This window comes from Juglans microcarpa x Juglans regia, chromosome 6D (genome assembly GCF_004785595.1).
Source record: "Juglans microcarpa x Juglans regia isolate MS1-56 chromosome 6D, Jm3101_v1.0, whole genome shotgun sequence".
NCBI classification, from domain to species: domain Eukaryota; kingdom Viridiplantae; phylum Streptophyta; class Magnoliopsida; order Fagales; family Juglandaceae; genus Juglans; species Juglans microcarpa x Juglans regia.
Genome location: NC_054604.1, coordinates 26559526 through 26574171, shown reverse-complemented (window position 1 = coordinate 26574171; position 14646 = coordinate 26559526). Strand labels below are relative to the sequence as shown.

Below are 14646 nucleotides of genomic sequence, written 5' to 3'. Positions count from 1 at the left end.
AGGAAAAAAAAAACTATTAGACCTCATTTGTTTTCACAGATGAGATGAGTTGAGATAAAAGGTGAATTTCTCTTTGCAATTTCCCTATCCGGTGAACCACTTTGCATGGTATTGGAAATAAAGATAAGTAAGTCGGCCGGTTGGATAGAGTATTTTTTATCAACGTAACTCTACCACCTTTGGACAAATACATCCTTTTCCAACTCGCCAGTTTAGGCTCCATTTTTTCCAACACTCCATCCCAAATAGACAGCGATTTAAAGGATGCACCCAATGGAAGACCGAGATACTTCATTGGCAAGGTGGAGACTTTGCATCCCAGCATATTGGCCAAGCTCAAAACACTTGAAATATCTCCCACCGGAACTAATTTGGCTTGGCAAGATTCACTTTCAAACCCAAAGCCGCTTCAAAGCAAAGTAAAAGAGCTCGCAAGGCTTGAATATGATTATGACTAGCCCCACAAAAGACAAGAGTATCATCTGCAAATAAGAGGTGAGTCATCTCAAGTGTGTTAATTCTTGTCACCCCAACGACAAATCTAGATAAAAATCCACCTTCCACAAAACCTGCGATCATTTTACTAAAAGTTTCCATTATGAAAACAAAGAGTAATGGAGATAGGATCACCTTGCCTCAAACCCCTTGAACATCAAAAGAAACCCATTGGGGTACCATTCACCAAGATAGAGAAACCTACGGTGGAGATCCAAAATTTGATCCAAGAGCACATCTCGCTCCAAGTCCACACCTCTTGAGCGTGTAACGAAAAATTCCAGTTTACACGATCATATGCCTTCTCCATGTCAAGTTTGCATAATAACCCGGGTTCACCCGACTTGATGTGACTCTCCAAGCATTCATTGGCAATGAAAACCGAGTCAAGGATTTGCCAACCTCGGATGAATGCATTTTAGGACATGGATATGATCTTCTCCAATACCGTACTCAATTGGATAGCCAATACTTTCGAAAGGATTTTGTACATTCCATTCACCAAGCTAATAGGACAAAAGTCCTTAATCTCCAACACCCAAGGCTTCTTAGGTCATTGCCTTTTGAGATATGGATACAACAAAGTGATTTATTTTTATTACGGCCATCAAATATCATGGTTTCTCATAACATGTAAAGCAAATGAGAATTATATAAATATCATGTTTAGATTTTACGTAATTAGTTGATCACTTGATTGCTATGCCACATAATTCTCTAACAAATTGATTTAATAGGCTAAATATAGTACTTACTTTTTCTTAAACCTTTTTCTTTTTTACTTTCTGAATATTTTGATATTATACATTTTTTAAAAAGTTGCTTAACTTCAATCAGGTGGGCGCTTGCACTTTGCACCTAGGCTCTAGTGTTGCACTTTCACCAACACTAGGGCAAAGCAAGCAAAAGTTGGGGATCTCATAATGCCAACACCACCTCTCTTGAGTTTCATCATCAAGGATTGGATCTCACGAATATATACAACAAGAGTGAAACAAAATTGCAAATTAAAGGTCAAGTAAAATCAATAGATTATAGATCAAATAAAAATTGGATAATTACCTTTATTTCATAACGCCAACGCCACCTTTCTTGAGCTTCATCGTCCGGAATTGGATCTCCAACAAAGAAAGGCATATGTTTGTACTTATTCCATTTATCCACTGAAGAATCCATTGACTTAAATTTCTTTGGAGAACATTCTTCATCTGAATTAGGCAATTCAATAAAAGTGCGTTCTCTTTTGCCATTATTTGCCCCAAACAGAGATGTTGCTGTAATTGGAGATTGCCTAAAGCAATCTCCATCCAGATCATATTTTTCTGAAGAGGGCGTAATGATGCTGGAAAACTGCTCATCTGAACTAGACAATGTAATGAGAGTACAGTCTAGTTTGACATTATCAGCCTGTGTCAAAGATGCAAGTAGTCTTGGAGATCTTCTTAAGTGGTTTTTATTAAATAAGTCAATATGAAATTTGTCCATAGATTTATCCCTGCCATTGTTTTGAGTTCTTGAATTTAGCCTTGGCGACCTTCTCAAGTGCCTACCACCAAAGAATTCAGCATCATAGTATTTGGACGCCTTAGATGCCTTATCACCATCCTCATGCCATAAGAGAGAAATTGGCTCAGCTTTTGATTCTCCTGATGATCTTGCTATAAAATTGGAAGTTCTTGGTGAGACTGCTTTGAAGCTGCCCTTTCCAAGGGACTGCAAGTTTCTTGAAGACATCTTTTGCAGTGAAGCCTTTGAAAATCTGCTTTTGGCTCCAGATTGTATCGAGGACAGTCTTGGAGATCTCCTTAGGCACTTCTCTTTGGAGCACTCCACCATAGACAGTATATTACCTTCTTCATCAGCACTGCAAAAATACAGATAAAATTCACAATTGTAACTGAATTGTGAGTAGTCAATATGGATCACAAAAGAAAATGTACGGGGGTCTTCACTTACTTCATTGTCAAGATTTGAACCTTCAACCTTTTTCTCTGTGGTACCAAGATCCCATAGTTAGGGAACTAATAGATTAAATGATGAAAACTGCTGAAAAATATTTAAAAGCTAAAGTAATCTATAGGCCAATCTAGTAGCAATAAACAATGAACTATCATGAAAAGAGTTATGAAACAAGCCAAAATTCTTTGACTTATAATAAAAGTTGCAATGTGAACCATTTTGTTAAACTCTAATTGTCTAGATTGTGCCACATTATTTTGTCTGTTTTAACCGCCAAAATTTGATGGAAGTGCTACTTGAGAAAAACTGGAAGTTTATGAGCAATATATTGAAGTGGTAGTTTAGAAGAAAGTTTTTTATTGATTCAGCCAAGTATAACATAGAAGCTCTATCTTTCCCACTTCTAGAACCTACATCTTGCAGCATTTTGAGGTCCATCAACTCTTTTGAGCCATGTCTGATCCTCACCTGCAAAAAATTGTGATGGCTATGTAAAATCGCCACACGTGCCAAATTGAAACTTTTTTTTAGCATCCACGTGCCAGATTGATTTGGTCCTCTATTAATCTAGCTCTTCATAACTATGTCATGGAAAAACAGGATAAGAAGCCAAGTGGCACATGCTCATCATGACAAAAAAAAAAAAAAGCACACATGAAGTGATTAAAGTCGATGAGTAGACTTCAGTTTTTGGAGAACATGGAAGAAATGCACACCGACTTTTGCCTTCATGAAATTTAGTTATTATACACATAAACAATCCCTGTTAAAAGCACACACCAAATCCAAAATAAAACTTGAAGGTATTTCAGTAATTTCATATTTTTTTTATCCGCAATAATGATTGAATTTAACAGAGATAATTGTCACCAGCAATAATGCCTTTGTAGCATCCATTTATGTACATTACAATGACTTTTAGGCCTCGTTTGGATACAAAAAGTGTTTCATCTCATCTCATCTCATCATTACAATTTTTCTAAATTCTCACACAAAATATAATAAACAATTCAACTTTTTCAAATCACAATACAATAATACTACTAAAAAATAATATTCTAATAATATTTTATTCAATTTTCATCTCATCTCAACTCACTATCCAAACGGCACCTTATTGGTATATTTGATTATGTTATCTTATGACATTGTCGATTGCAAAATTAAACATATTTGCCCACTATTACTATGACTAAAGGTGATAGAAGTCAAGAAATCAAAATAGAGAGAAGAATATACTGACAAAATAAGTGCAACAATTCCCTATGATTTGGAAGCATGAGATAATAGCGATAACACCAAAGAGCTCTAGCAACTCACCCCCCCCCCCCCCCCCCCCACAACAAAAAAAGAAAAAAAAAACCAATATATAAAACTATAGTAAAGGTCTAAAACTATATTTATATAAATAATTATCAATCACTGAAGCCAAGGAAAAGCCAAAAGAACCACCAAAATATGAAAACAAAATTAAAAAATAAGAATAACAGGACCCACCAATTACCACAGTATTTTCTGCATTGCAAAATACTGAAGATGGCATCATTACCCAAAATTGTGAATCCAATATCAGAATAAGTAAGACACATGTACCATAACATATCATACAATACAAATGCACTTTTCATATTAACTCTCATTTACCATTTAGAACTCATATATACATGTGTGTGTGTGTGTGTGTGGATTTTTACATTTTATAATTGTATCCACTTATTAAAGATTTTCTATCTCATAGAGATAATATTCCAACTTGATTTAGCTTTAATATTCTTATCATCACCAAGAGTCTGGGAGGTTTGGATAGTGAGTTGAGATGAGTTGAGTTGAGATGAAAGTTGAAAATTGAATAAAATATTGTTAGAATATTATTTTTTAATATTATTATTGTTTTGAGATTTGAAAAAGTTGAAATGTTTATTGTATTTTGTGTGGAAATTTGAGAAAGTTGTGATGATGAGATGAAATGAGTTAAAAGGCTTTTTGTATCCAAATCTCCCCTAAGAGTGTTTATTATGTAAAGAGTTCAATTATCAAAATCACCATTTTTAATTCCTTTTACTAGCATTCATATTAATCATAAAAACATTCTTATTTTTATTTCTATGATTGAAGTTTTCTCTTTCATCTACTAATACTTCCCTATAATTTGAATGAGTAATTAGATTTTAATGTTAGATATATATATATGTTGATAAGTAGAACGTTTGTTTTATTATGTATGTGTGTTTTGTGTATTAGGTTTTAAATTAGAATATTGAGCTATTTTAAATTATAATAATATGAGAAAAAAATAGTATGTACTTTTGTTTTTTAATTTTCTCAAAAATCTAGATTATACTATATAGTTTTCAAGGCATGCTATGACCACGTGATCAACTATCTCATTATATTATTATTAAATAATAGTTAGTCTTGTAAAGTTTGTCTTCTTTGTATGGACAACTACCTTGGGGAAGATCCTGACCATGGACTATCTATGGCAATGCCAAATTATTGTAATTGACCAACATGTGTTGGAAAAAGTGGTTAAATGGAAGATAACTTGCTACTTCATTGTGAGATTACCAAGGCCATGTGGGATGATTTCTTTGGCAGAGTGGGGCTTGCATAGGTTATGCCCGAGAGAGTGGTTAATCTTCTCAACTAGAGAAATTTGGAAGATGGTCCTCATATGCCTGATGTAGTGAGGGAAAGAAATGACTGGAGCTTGGAATGAACATCCTGGAGGAGCTTAGAAGTATCTTTTTTTTTTTTTTTATAAGTAAAAATATTATATATATATATATATATCAAAAGGAGTAACTAAGTATACTGAATGTATACAAGAGAACACCTAACCCATAATAGAAAACTCCTAATAACCCAAAAGAGCCCGTGAAAAACAATCCAAAATACACCAAGCCCAACCCCAACCCCTTGCTTCCCGTAGAACTAAAACTCTACCCAAAAAACCCACTTCAACCCCTTGTTTTCCCGTCTTCACAATGCTCTCCCTTTAGACTTCCCTCTAGTTGAACTACCACCCTTAGCGTCGTAATTGATTGCCGAAAAAAGAAGTTGTAACTCCTGCTTTTCTTAAAATTTGATTTGGTTTCAAGGGCGTGACTTGCCTCGATTGCAGTAATTAGTTCTTAAATTGGTCTTCACATCCTCCCAGTGAAATACCACGAACTGCTGAATCTCGTTAACTTTAGGCAAAATTTAATCAGCTATTGGAGGAGAAAGACCAGGGGAGCCACAGTATCCAACTGCACTCCCGACTCTAGGCATTCCTTTTTTTTTACCACATTATCTTTTTCAACATGCTCTCTTTTGACAATAGCTATACTTTTAATCGGTTTAATTTTCATGATTTCCTTGTATCTATTTCTTCTTCCTAAGTAGCTTTTTTTTTTTTTTTTACCAATGTCGTGTACTTGGGCTTCTCCCAGTCTTCTATTGATATTAATAAAATTTTTACTTTATCAAAAACAAAAATTCACATAATCCATTCCCCATTTGCATTATTATTAAATGGAAACTGAAAAAGTTCATGTTATTGAGTTAAATTTATTAAATAAATAATAATATACCTAAATAAGTTACTGATTTTATTTAAAATAAAAATTATCAAATAAAAAATAATTTGTTGAACTAAGTGACTAATTTTTATTTGTAATTAATAGTCTTTTAGCTTCCCTAACGTAAGTCATTTTGTTGGGGTAAATATATCAAGCCCAACCCAAGACACACTGAGCCCAAACCATGTGAAAGGTGCCATCAGAAAGCTAGAGGAAGAGAGAAAAAGAAAAGAAAAAGCTAAAACTGGGAGAGGAAGCAAGTCAGACACGCAAGGGGAGGAAGTGACAAAGCTAATTTTCCCACCTACCACTAACAGGGCCATAATAAAAGGGATCCGATCGAATGAAAGTGGAGACCTCTAGATGACTGGGCAACTACTACTGGAAGGGAGAGAGAGATCTCCTTCAACTGCACAACTAGAGACGCCATTTTTGTCTTCCCTAGGCTAATGGGTTCCAACATCTATTATAGAATGAGATACGAGAGGCCATGAGAGACTGTAAAATACTCTCATCATAGTGGATTTGCCCTCCAAACGACCTGTGGACGTAAATCTTGTGCCGAATCACATAAATCTATGTGTCTTCCTCTCTATTTACATTTTTTGTATTCTTTTCCTATTTATTGTTGTGGATGCACATACAGGCACCGTATTGACACCCCGAACCGCCATTGTGGGTTTCAAACTGCCTCATTGAGGCCTGCACCACCTCTGCAAGCCAGGAATGACTTTTTCTCCTGTTTCAGTTTGTGGGGAGGTTTTATGCATTAACAGTTGGCGCCGTCTATGAGATCTATTTATTGTCTACACCGGAAGTAAGGGTGTAACCGGTCCGGTTTGGTCCGGTTTTAGACAAAATTTAGGATCGAACCAGTATGTACCGGTTTTGCATTTTCAAAAAACGATTCTGCACCGGTTACACCCCTTAAACCGGTTTTACCGGTTACACCCCTTATACCGGTTTTACCGGTTCCAGTCTGGTTCAGTCCGGTTTTTCGATTTTAATATACTATATTATATATTATATAATAGAATATAATAGTATATTATAGTATATAATACTATAGTGATAATATATTGTAGTATATTATAATATATATTATAATTGTATTATAGACTATAGTGATATAGTATTAGTATAACTATTAATACAATAGGTTATAGTGATATAAGATTTTAAAATTTAATATTATATTAATTAGTAATTTATCATATAATACAAAAATATTTTATATATAATTATATATTATATATAAAAATTATACACAATATAAAAAAATTATAATATATATATGAACTATTACAGTTCGGTTAGGTCCGGTTTTAGAAAAAGAAAAATTGAAACCGGACAGATTTTGACCCGTTTTAAGAAAAATAAAACCAGTACCGGACTGAACCAAGCTCGGTACCGAACCAAACCCACTAGTCCGGTCCGGTCCGGTTTACAGATTCACCGGCTTTTTTTACACCCCTAACCGGAAGTGGGAGAATGAAGATTTCCTAGCTTCTGAAATCATCTCCAAATGAGCAGATAAGATTCCCCTCACCTTTACATCTATGACATTGCTTTTGTCTTATTACTTTGGGTTAAAAATAAGATGGGGGAAAAAATGGGCAAGAAATAGTTACTTGCCCATACAAGTAGGAACATTGTGCACAGTGCGTATAGCACGCAACTCGCTATGCATGGCATGCACAGTGCCATAATGGCACCCAGAGGCTTGCGATGGCAGGATGGCTGCCCGCCACCCCTCACGAACGGCTCCACTTGTCAGTGCCCACTCAACCGGATGGCCAGACAAAACCGACGGAGGTTGCTCCGCCTGATTCTCGACATGCAAAGTCCAGGGGCCAACGAAAACCATGCCGCCGGCCAACTGTGGGCTGCAGAAGCAACCGGCGACCACCATGGAGGTTGCCAGCGGTGTCTGTCTTCAGCACAGTATCCCTCTTCCCAAGCCGCCCCAACAGCCAAAGCACCTACAAAAGTCATCTAGTGCAAACAACGGATGCACATAACGGCCTGGAATGTAAGCTCGCCACCTCCCTCAAATGACATGACAAAGTCCCGACCATCAAGCCAGACTCCCAAAAGGAGTCGGTAGGAGGTCTCCCGCTAGTTCCTCGTTGTTGAAAACTTAGAAGTTGGCTGCCCACGAGTTGCTAAGGTCAATCAAGGCCACTACAGGGCCCACTGGCATTTCCTGTTGCCAACATGGTGGTCCCCTGCAAAAGAAAGTGCCAATGGGAAGCCGGGGACCTTCCTCACCGGCCACACGAGTTCCTCGGCCAGCACGAACTCCACGACCAACATGAGCTCCACGGCCAACGCAAGTTACCAGCCACTACCTTCCTTGGCCACCACGTCTCCCCACCCTTAGTTGCTCAGCCACACAACCACACGGTGATGGCCAACTGCCAAGGGAGCTGCCCGGCCACAACAGCTTGCCACATTCTGTGGCAAGCAACCACCTATGTTACACGGCACGTTGCATGGACATGCAACGTGCTCTAACTGACCACGAGACTCTTGTAAGCATGCAGGCAGGCTGGGCTCCATTTTCATGGAGGCCAACACCACCCTCATGGCAAGCTACATCTCACCACCATGGAAAACCACATCTTGCCACCTCTCTCTGTCGCCTACCTGAGCACGCACAAAAAAGCTACTTAAACCACGGCAACCACTCACCTTGCCTCTAGCAAAGTCGATGCTCCTCGCTCGCACCAACTAACAACTAATGGAAGACCTCTCCTAAGAGCACTCCCAATGGATTTTTTATCTTATCCTTTAAAATACATCACTAAAACTCACTTTTTTCTATTTTACATACACTTTTACAATATGTCATCCATCAGCTTATCTATTTTTTCTCTATATCATTTAAATATTCTTTTTTTATTCTTTTTAAATATTTCATTTCTACCAATAAATTTACAATATCCATATATTTGTTTATATTTGCAATTTATTTTTATATACAATGTAAAATAATTCAGTCCTATACACGTAAAACAAAAATATATAAGCCAAATAAAAATTAAAAATAAAATCAAATATGAAAAAATTGGTTTAAAAATAATTCCAAGATATTTTTAGAAGAAAATGAAATATATGTGTTTTAAATGATGAACAATGAAAAGAATTTGCTTATATGATAAAAATCAAAGTAAATAAAAATGAGAGAGTAAATGAAATATCAACAATAAAAAATTTTTTACAAGATGAACAGTACCCGCTACATGTAGCGGGGTACTGTAGCTAAATGTATTTTACAGTTCATTTTACATAATCGGATGGAGCTTCTTTTTAGAAAAATTGTTTAAATTATTTACATTTTTTGTATAATACAAAAGCCATTGGGAGTGCTCTAAGTGTCTCATCCCACCTTGTCACAAAACGCAGTCGAACACATCTCCCGCCTGATTATCTAAGTCGATATTTTGCATTCACACCAGCGAGCAACAGAGGGAACACCTTTCCTAAGTATCTCATCCCTCCTCACCTCCAACAAAGTCGCTCGCACTGGCGAACAACGGAGGGAACACCTCTCCTAAATGTCTCATCCCTCATCTCCAGTAAAGCTGATACTCCGTGCTCGCACCGGCAAACAACGAAGGGAACGTCTCTTTTAAGTGCCTTATCTCACCTTGCCACCAAACGCGATCAAGCATATCTCCCGCCTGATTATCTAAGTCGATGCTCCACACTCGCACCGACAGACAATGGAAGGAACACCTCTTCTAAGTGTCTCATCCTCCTCACCTCCAGCAAAGACAATACTTTGTGCTTGCACCAGCAAACAACTGAGAGAGCACCTCTCCTAAGGGCTGGTTTGGTTACACAAAATCAAACTATCTCATCTCATCTTATCTCATATAATCATTACAATTTTTTCAAACTCCCACATAAAATATAATAAATAATTTAACTTTTTCAAATCTCAAAACAAAAATAATATTAAAAATTTATATTATAACAATATTTTATTCAATTTTCAACAAAACATATCATCTCATCTCATCTAAACTGCATAACTAAACAAGGCCTAAGTATTCCATCCGGAACACCTCTCCCAAGTGTTTCATCCCTCCTCTCCTCCAGTAAAGTCGATGATCCGCACTCGCACCAGCGAACAACGAAGGAAACATATCTCCTAAGTGTCCCATCTCACCCTGCAACCAAGCGCGATCGAGCACATCTCCCGCCTGCTTATCTAAGTCAAATTTATGCACTTGCACACGAACAACGGAGGGAACACCTCTCCCAAGTGTCTCATCTCTCCTCGCCTCCCGCAAAATCGATGTTCCGCACTCGCACTGGTGAACAATGAAGGGAATATCTCTCCTAAGTGTCACATCCCTCCTCGCCTACAGCAAAGTCAATGGTCCCCGCTCGCACCGGTGAACAACTCATAAGCCACGTAAGTCTAAGAGAAACCAAAGCTAAATCTCGTCGTATGCATGCGGCGTGGACTGGGTCATTACGTGAAGATCTTGTATGCCTGCAACGTAGGTAGTGGACAGGACCATTAAGCGAAGTGAAGAACAACACAGCGTGGACTGGGTCGTGGCTGAACGTGCAGAAGTGGAATGGGTCCTCAGTGGTTGCGAGTTTTACGTCATTTGATTTCCATTAGTTATGCTCTGTTTTACGTGTTTCAGTCCAGTTGTTATTAGTTACTAGCTCCCTTTTATTTCAATTTTCTTATACGTGGCTTTGCTTAATTAAGCAGCCAAAAGTTATAAATGAAGGGATCAAGAAATCATTTTTATCCAAACCGTGCAGTACTTTCTCACTTGAAGAGAAACAAATTATCTTAGCACTTGTAATATCTGTGTTGGGACCTATCAACAACAAAGGGAACACCTCTCTTAAGTGCCTCATCCCTCCTCGCCTCCAGCAAAGTCAATGCTCCGCACTCGCACTGGCAAACAATGGATGAAACACATCTCCTAAATGTCTTATCTCTTCTCTCAACCCAGTGCGGTCGAGCACATCTCTAACCTGGTTATCTAAGTCAATGCTCCGCACTCGCAGCAACAAACAACGAAGGGAACACCTCTCCTAAATGTCTCGTCCCTCCTTCATCTAGCAAAGTCGATGCTCCATTCTCGCACTGTCGAACAACGAAGGGAACACCTTTCTTAAGTGTCTCATCCCTCCTCACCTCCAGCAAAGTCAATGCACCAGCAAACAATGGACATAACACCTCTCCTAAGTGTCCAATCTCTCCTCTCCACTCATTGCGGTCAAGCATATCTCCCGCCTGATTATCTAAGTCGATATTCCACGCTCGTACCGATAAACAATGGAGCGAACACCTCTCCTAAGTGTCTCATCCTTCCTTACCTCTAGCAAAGTCGATGCTCCGCGCTCGCACCAACGAACAACAGAGCGAAACCTCTCCTAAGTATCTCATCCCTCCTTACCTCCAGCAAAGTCAAAGCTCCACCCTCGCACTGGCAAACAACAGAGGGAACACATTTCCTAAGTGTTTCATCCCTCCTTGCCTCCAGCAAAGTCGATGCTTTGTGCTTGGACTGGCAAGCAACGGAAGGAATGCTTGTTCCATCTTTTTTCTCGCCACCTAGCACGGTCAAGCAAATTTCCCATCTAGTTATCTAAGTCGATCATCCGCGCTCGCACAGGCGAATAACGGAAGGAACACCTCTCCTCTAAGTGTCACATCCCTCATCACCTCCAGCAAAGTTGAAGCTTCACGCTCGCACTAGCAAACAAAGGAGGGAACACCTTTCTTAAGGGTCACATCCCTTTTTGCCTCCAGCAAAATTGTTACTCCAGGCTCGCATCAGCAAACAATGGATGGAACACATCTCTTAAGTGCCTTGTCATTCCTTGCCTCCAGCAAAGTCGATGCTCTGCACTTGCACCGCGAACAAATGAGGGAACATATCTCCTAAGTGCCCCATCTCTCCTCGCCACCCAGTGCAGTGGAGTCCATCTCAAGGGTGGTTATTTAAGCCGATGTTCCAAGCTCGTACTCTACGAACAAAGGAGATAACACATCTCCTAAGTATCTCATCTCTCCTCACCACCCAGCACGGTCAAGCACATCTCCCTCATGATTATCTAAGTTGAAGCTCCGCACTCACACGAGCGAACAACGGAGGGAACACTTTTGCTAAGTGTCCCATCTCTCCTCGCCAACAACGAGGTCGAGTCATCTCCCGCCTAGCATCTTCTCTAGCAAACGCCGAGTGTTGACACTCGTACCACAACTGCCGCTAGCAGGTTACCTCCAGGAATGAGCCTCTGAACTCCACAACCACCTTGCGAGGGTTGTCGATGGGCTTGGTGGACAAGGCACTTACTACAAATTTTGCAAGTCTTCTCGAGCTCCACACTTATTCATGGCACGGTTGAGTCGCCTCCCGCCGAGTTCAGCCACACTTGAGCAGTCAGGTTAGCTTCTCTCAACGTGGTCGAGCACAATTCCTGCCTAACTCTCCAAGCCGAGCTCTACGCGCGATCAGGGATCTTCTTTGCTTAACACAAACAAACAGAAAATTAGGGACCAGTTTTCAGAATTTATTTTTCTATAGTTTTCCACAGACTATCTCTATCGTAGTTGACTTGAAGATTCTCAAGATCTTCTTGTTGAGCAAATCAACCTCAAGAATCGCGAGTATCTGTTGGGGGTAAATATGCCAAGCCTGGCTCAAGGCGCACCAAGTCCAAGCCACATGAAAGGTGCCATCAGAAAGCTAAAGGAAGAGAGAGGAAGGAAAGAAAAAGCAAAAGCTAGGGGAGGAAAAAAGTCAAACACGCAAGGGGAGGAAATGACATAAACTTGATTTCTCCACCTACCACTAATAGAGTCATAGTAAAAGGGATCTGATTGGATGAAACTAGAGACCTCTAGATGACTGGACAACTACTATTGGAAGGGAGAGAGAGATCTCCTTCAACCGCACGACGAGAGACGCCATTTTTGTCTTCTCTAAGTTTAACGGGTTTCAACCCTCATTGTACAATGAGCTACGAGAGACTACGAGAAATTATAAAATACTCATATCATAGTAGATTTGCCTTCCAAACGACCCATAGACGAAGGCCATGTGTCGAATCATGTAAATCTATGTATCTTCCTCTCTATTTACATTTTCTGTATTATTTCCCTACTTACTATTGTGGATGTATGTATGGGCACCGTATCAATGCCTCGAACCGTCATCGTGGGCTTCAAACTGCCTCATTGAGGCCTGCACCACCTCCGTGGACGGGGAATGACTTTTTCTCCTGTTCTAGTCTATGGAAAAGTTTCATACATTAACAATTTTTTTCTTTCAAATAAAATAGGTTCATAAAAAGTAAAAAAGGAAGAAGTTTTAGTGATCTAATCTTCCTTGGAAAACAAAAAATATAATGAAAGTCCAAGTATAAAAAAATCGAGAGATGCGTTCAGCTGTTATCCGCCCCGCACTTGGCTATTCAGTGTTTACCGTGTACATGAGAACTGGTACACCAGAGGTGCGTCCTTCTTTCAACCTCTAACTAATACATGTAGTTACGAGGAATCAGAATGACTCATGCAGTTCTTGAACTTTATTAGCAAAAAGAAAAAAAAGTTAAAAAGCAAATCCCACTACCAAACAGTATGGAGCGAAAGTTAAAAGGACCGAAGGTGAGCTACGCACCTTATCTAAGCTAAGCTCAGCTTTGCCATTTTGAGTGGGCATAAATCTCGGAGACCGTCTAGGAGAGTTTTCGTGGAACATTGACGACTTGGAATTTTCCAAACTACCCCTACCCTTCAGAGAATCGGATTTCCTCGACGATCCGGGCAATGTACCCGGGAAAGAATCCGGATTAGGATCCGGAGTATTATTCAGTCTCGGCGACCTTCTGAAACTCCGAGCATTCAAACATTCGAGAGCAGCATTTCGCGTTTCCGAAACAGATGATAGTCTGGGCCAACTTCTGAGGTACTTTGATTGTTTGGAAGCCATGGAAGCGGCTTTCTTACCGATGGTTTGAGCCGCATTGACCTCTGGAGGACTCCGAGGAGTGAGCCTCGGAGAACGTCTCAGGCGTTTATTGCCCGAACATCTCGGGTCGAAAATCTGCAACGGCGCCGGTTCGTCCTCGTTCTCAGGAAGCAGAGAGAGAGCCACGGGCTTGTATTTGATTTTGGGAGGTAGTCTCATCGGGAGTGCGAAGGATTTTGTCAGCCGAAGCTACTCCAGACGTGTATATCACGCAGAAGGCCTTCTTTTCTCTTGTTGTGTACAGAGTCACAGACCGAACTACAAACACACAGAAAGGGAGAGACAATTTGAAACCGGAATCTAGTCCAATCCAAGAAGTTTCACGTTGATTTCGATGTGATGTCAGGGACAAACACAGACAATCCTCCAATGGCACCGTAGATTTTTATTGTTTAAAGGGTTGTTCGGAAAGTGTAGTCATACACAATATTCTTCACGATAGTTTTTACAATATATTATATAAAATGAGAATATTTTTATAAAGTCATATTACTTTTATATATTATTTTATAATAATATCTATTATTTTAAAATATGATTATGAAATATATTGTGAAAAGTATTATCTATTTATTATTTTTTCAAATATATATTCATTCCATTTTATGTTATTT

General features: G+C 39.1%; 1 protein-coding gene across 13 annotated transcripts in view; it reads right to left on the bottom strand.

Moving 5' to 3' along the window:
* The window catches only part of LOC121234271 (DNA (cytosine-5)-methyltransferase CMT2-like), a 51666-nt gene extending 37242 nt beyond the window's left edge, over positions 1–14424 (bottom strand). For 9 of the 13 annotated variants that reach the window (XR_005934354.1, XR_005934357.1, XR_005934358.1 and 6 more), the window contains exons 1-4: positions 13682–14423; positions 2869–2922; positions 2452–2486; positions 1558–2359 (exon numbers count right to left, since the gene is read on the bottom strand). Coding sequence is in view for 7 of the 13 variants with exons in the window: in XM_041130148.1 (XP_040986082.1) it covers positions 1558–2359; positions 2452–2486; positions 2869–2922; positions 13682–14191 (1401 nt within the window). In the remaining 6 variants the exon portion in view is untranslated. Of the gene's footprint in view, positions 1–1557; positions 2360–2451; positions 2487–2868; positions 2923–5022; positions 5344–13681 lie in introns of those variants that run through there. The other 4 variants (XR_005934355.1, XR_005934356.1, XM_041130153.1 and 1 more) reach the window with 3 other exon arrangements.
* Positions 14425–14646: the final 222 nt, after the last annotated feature.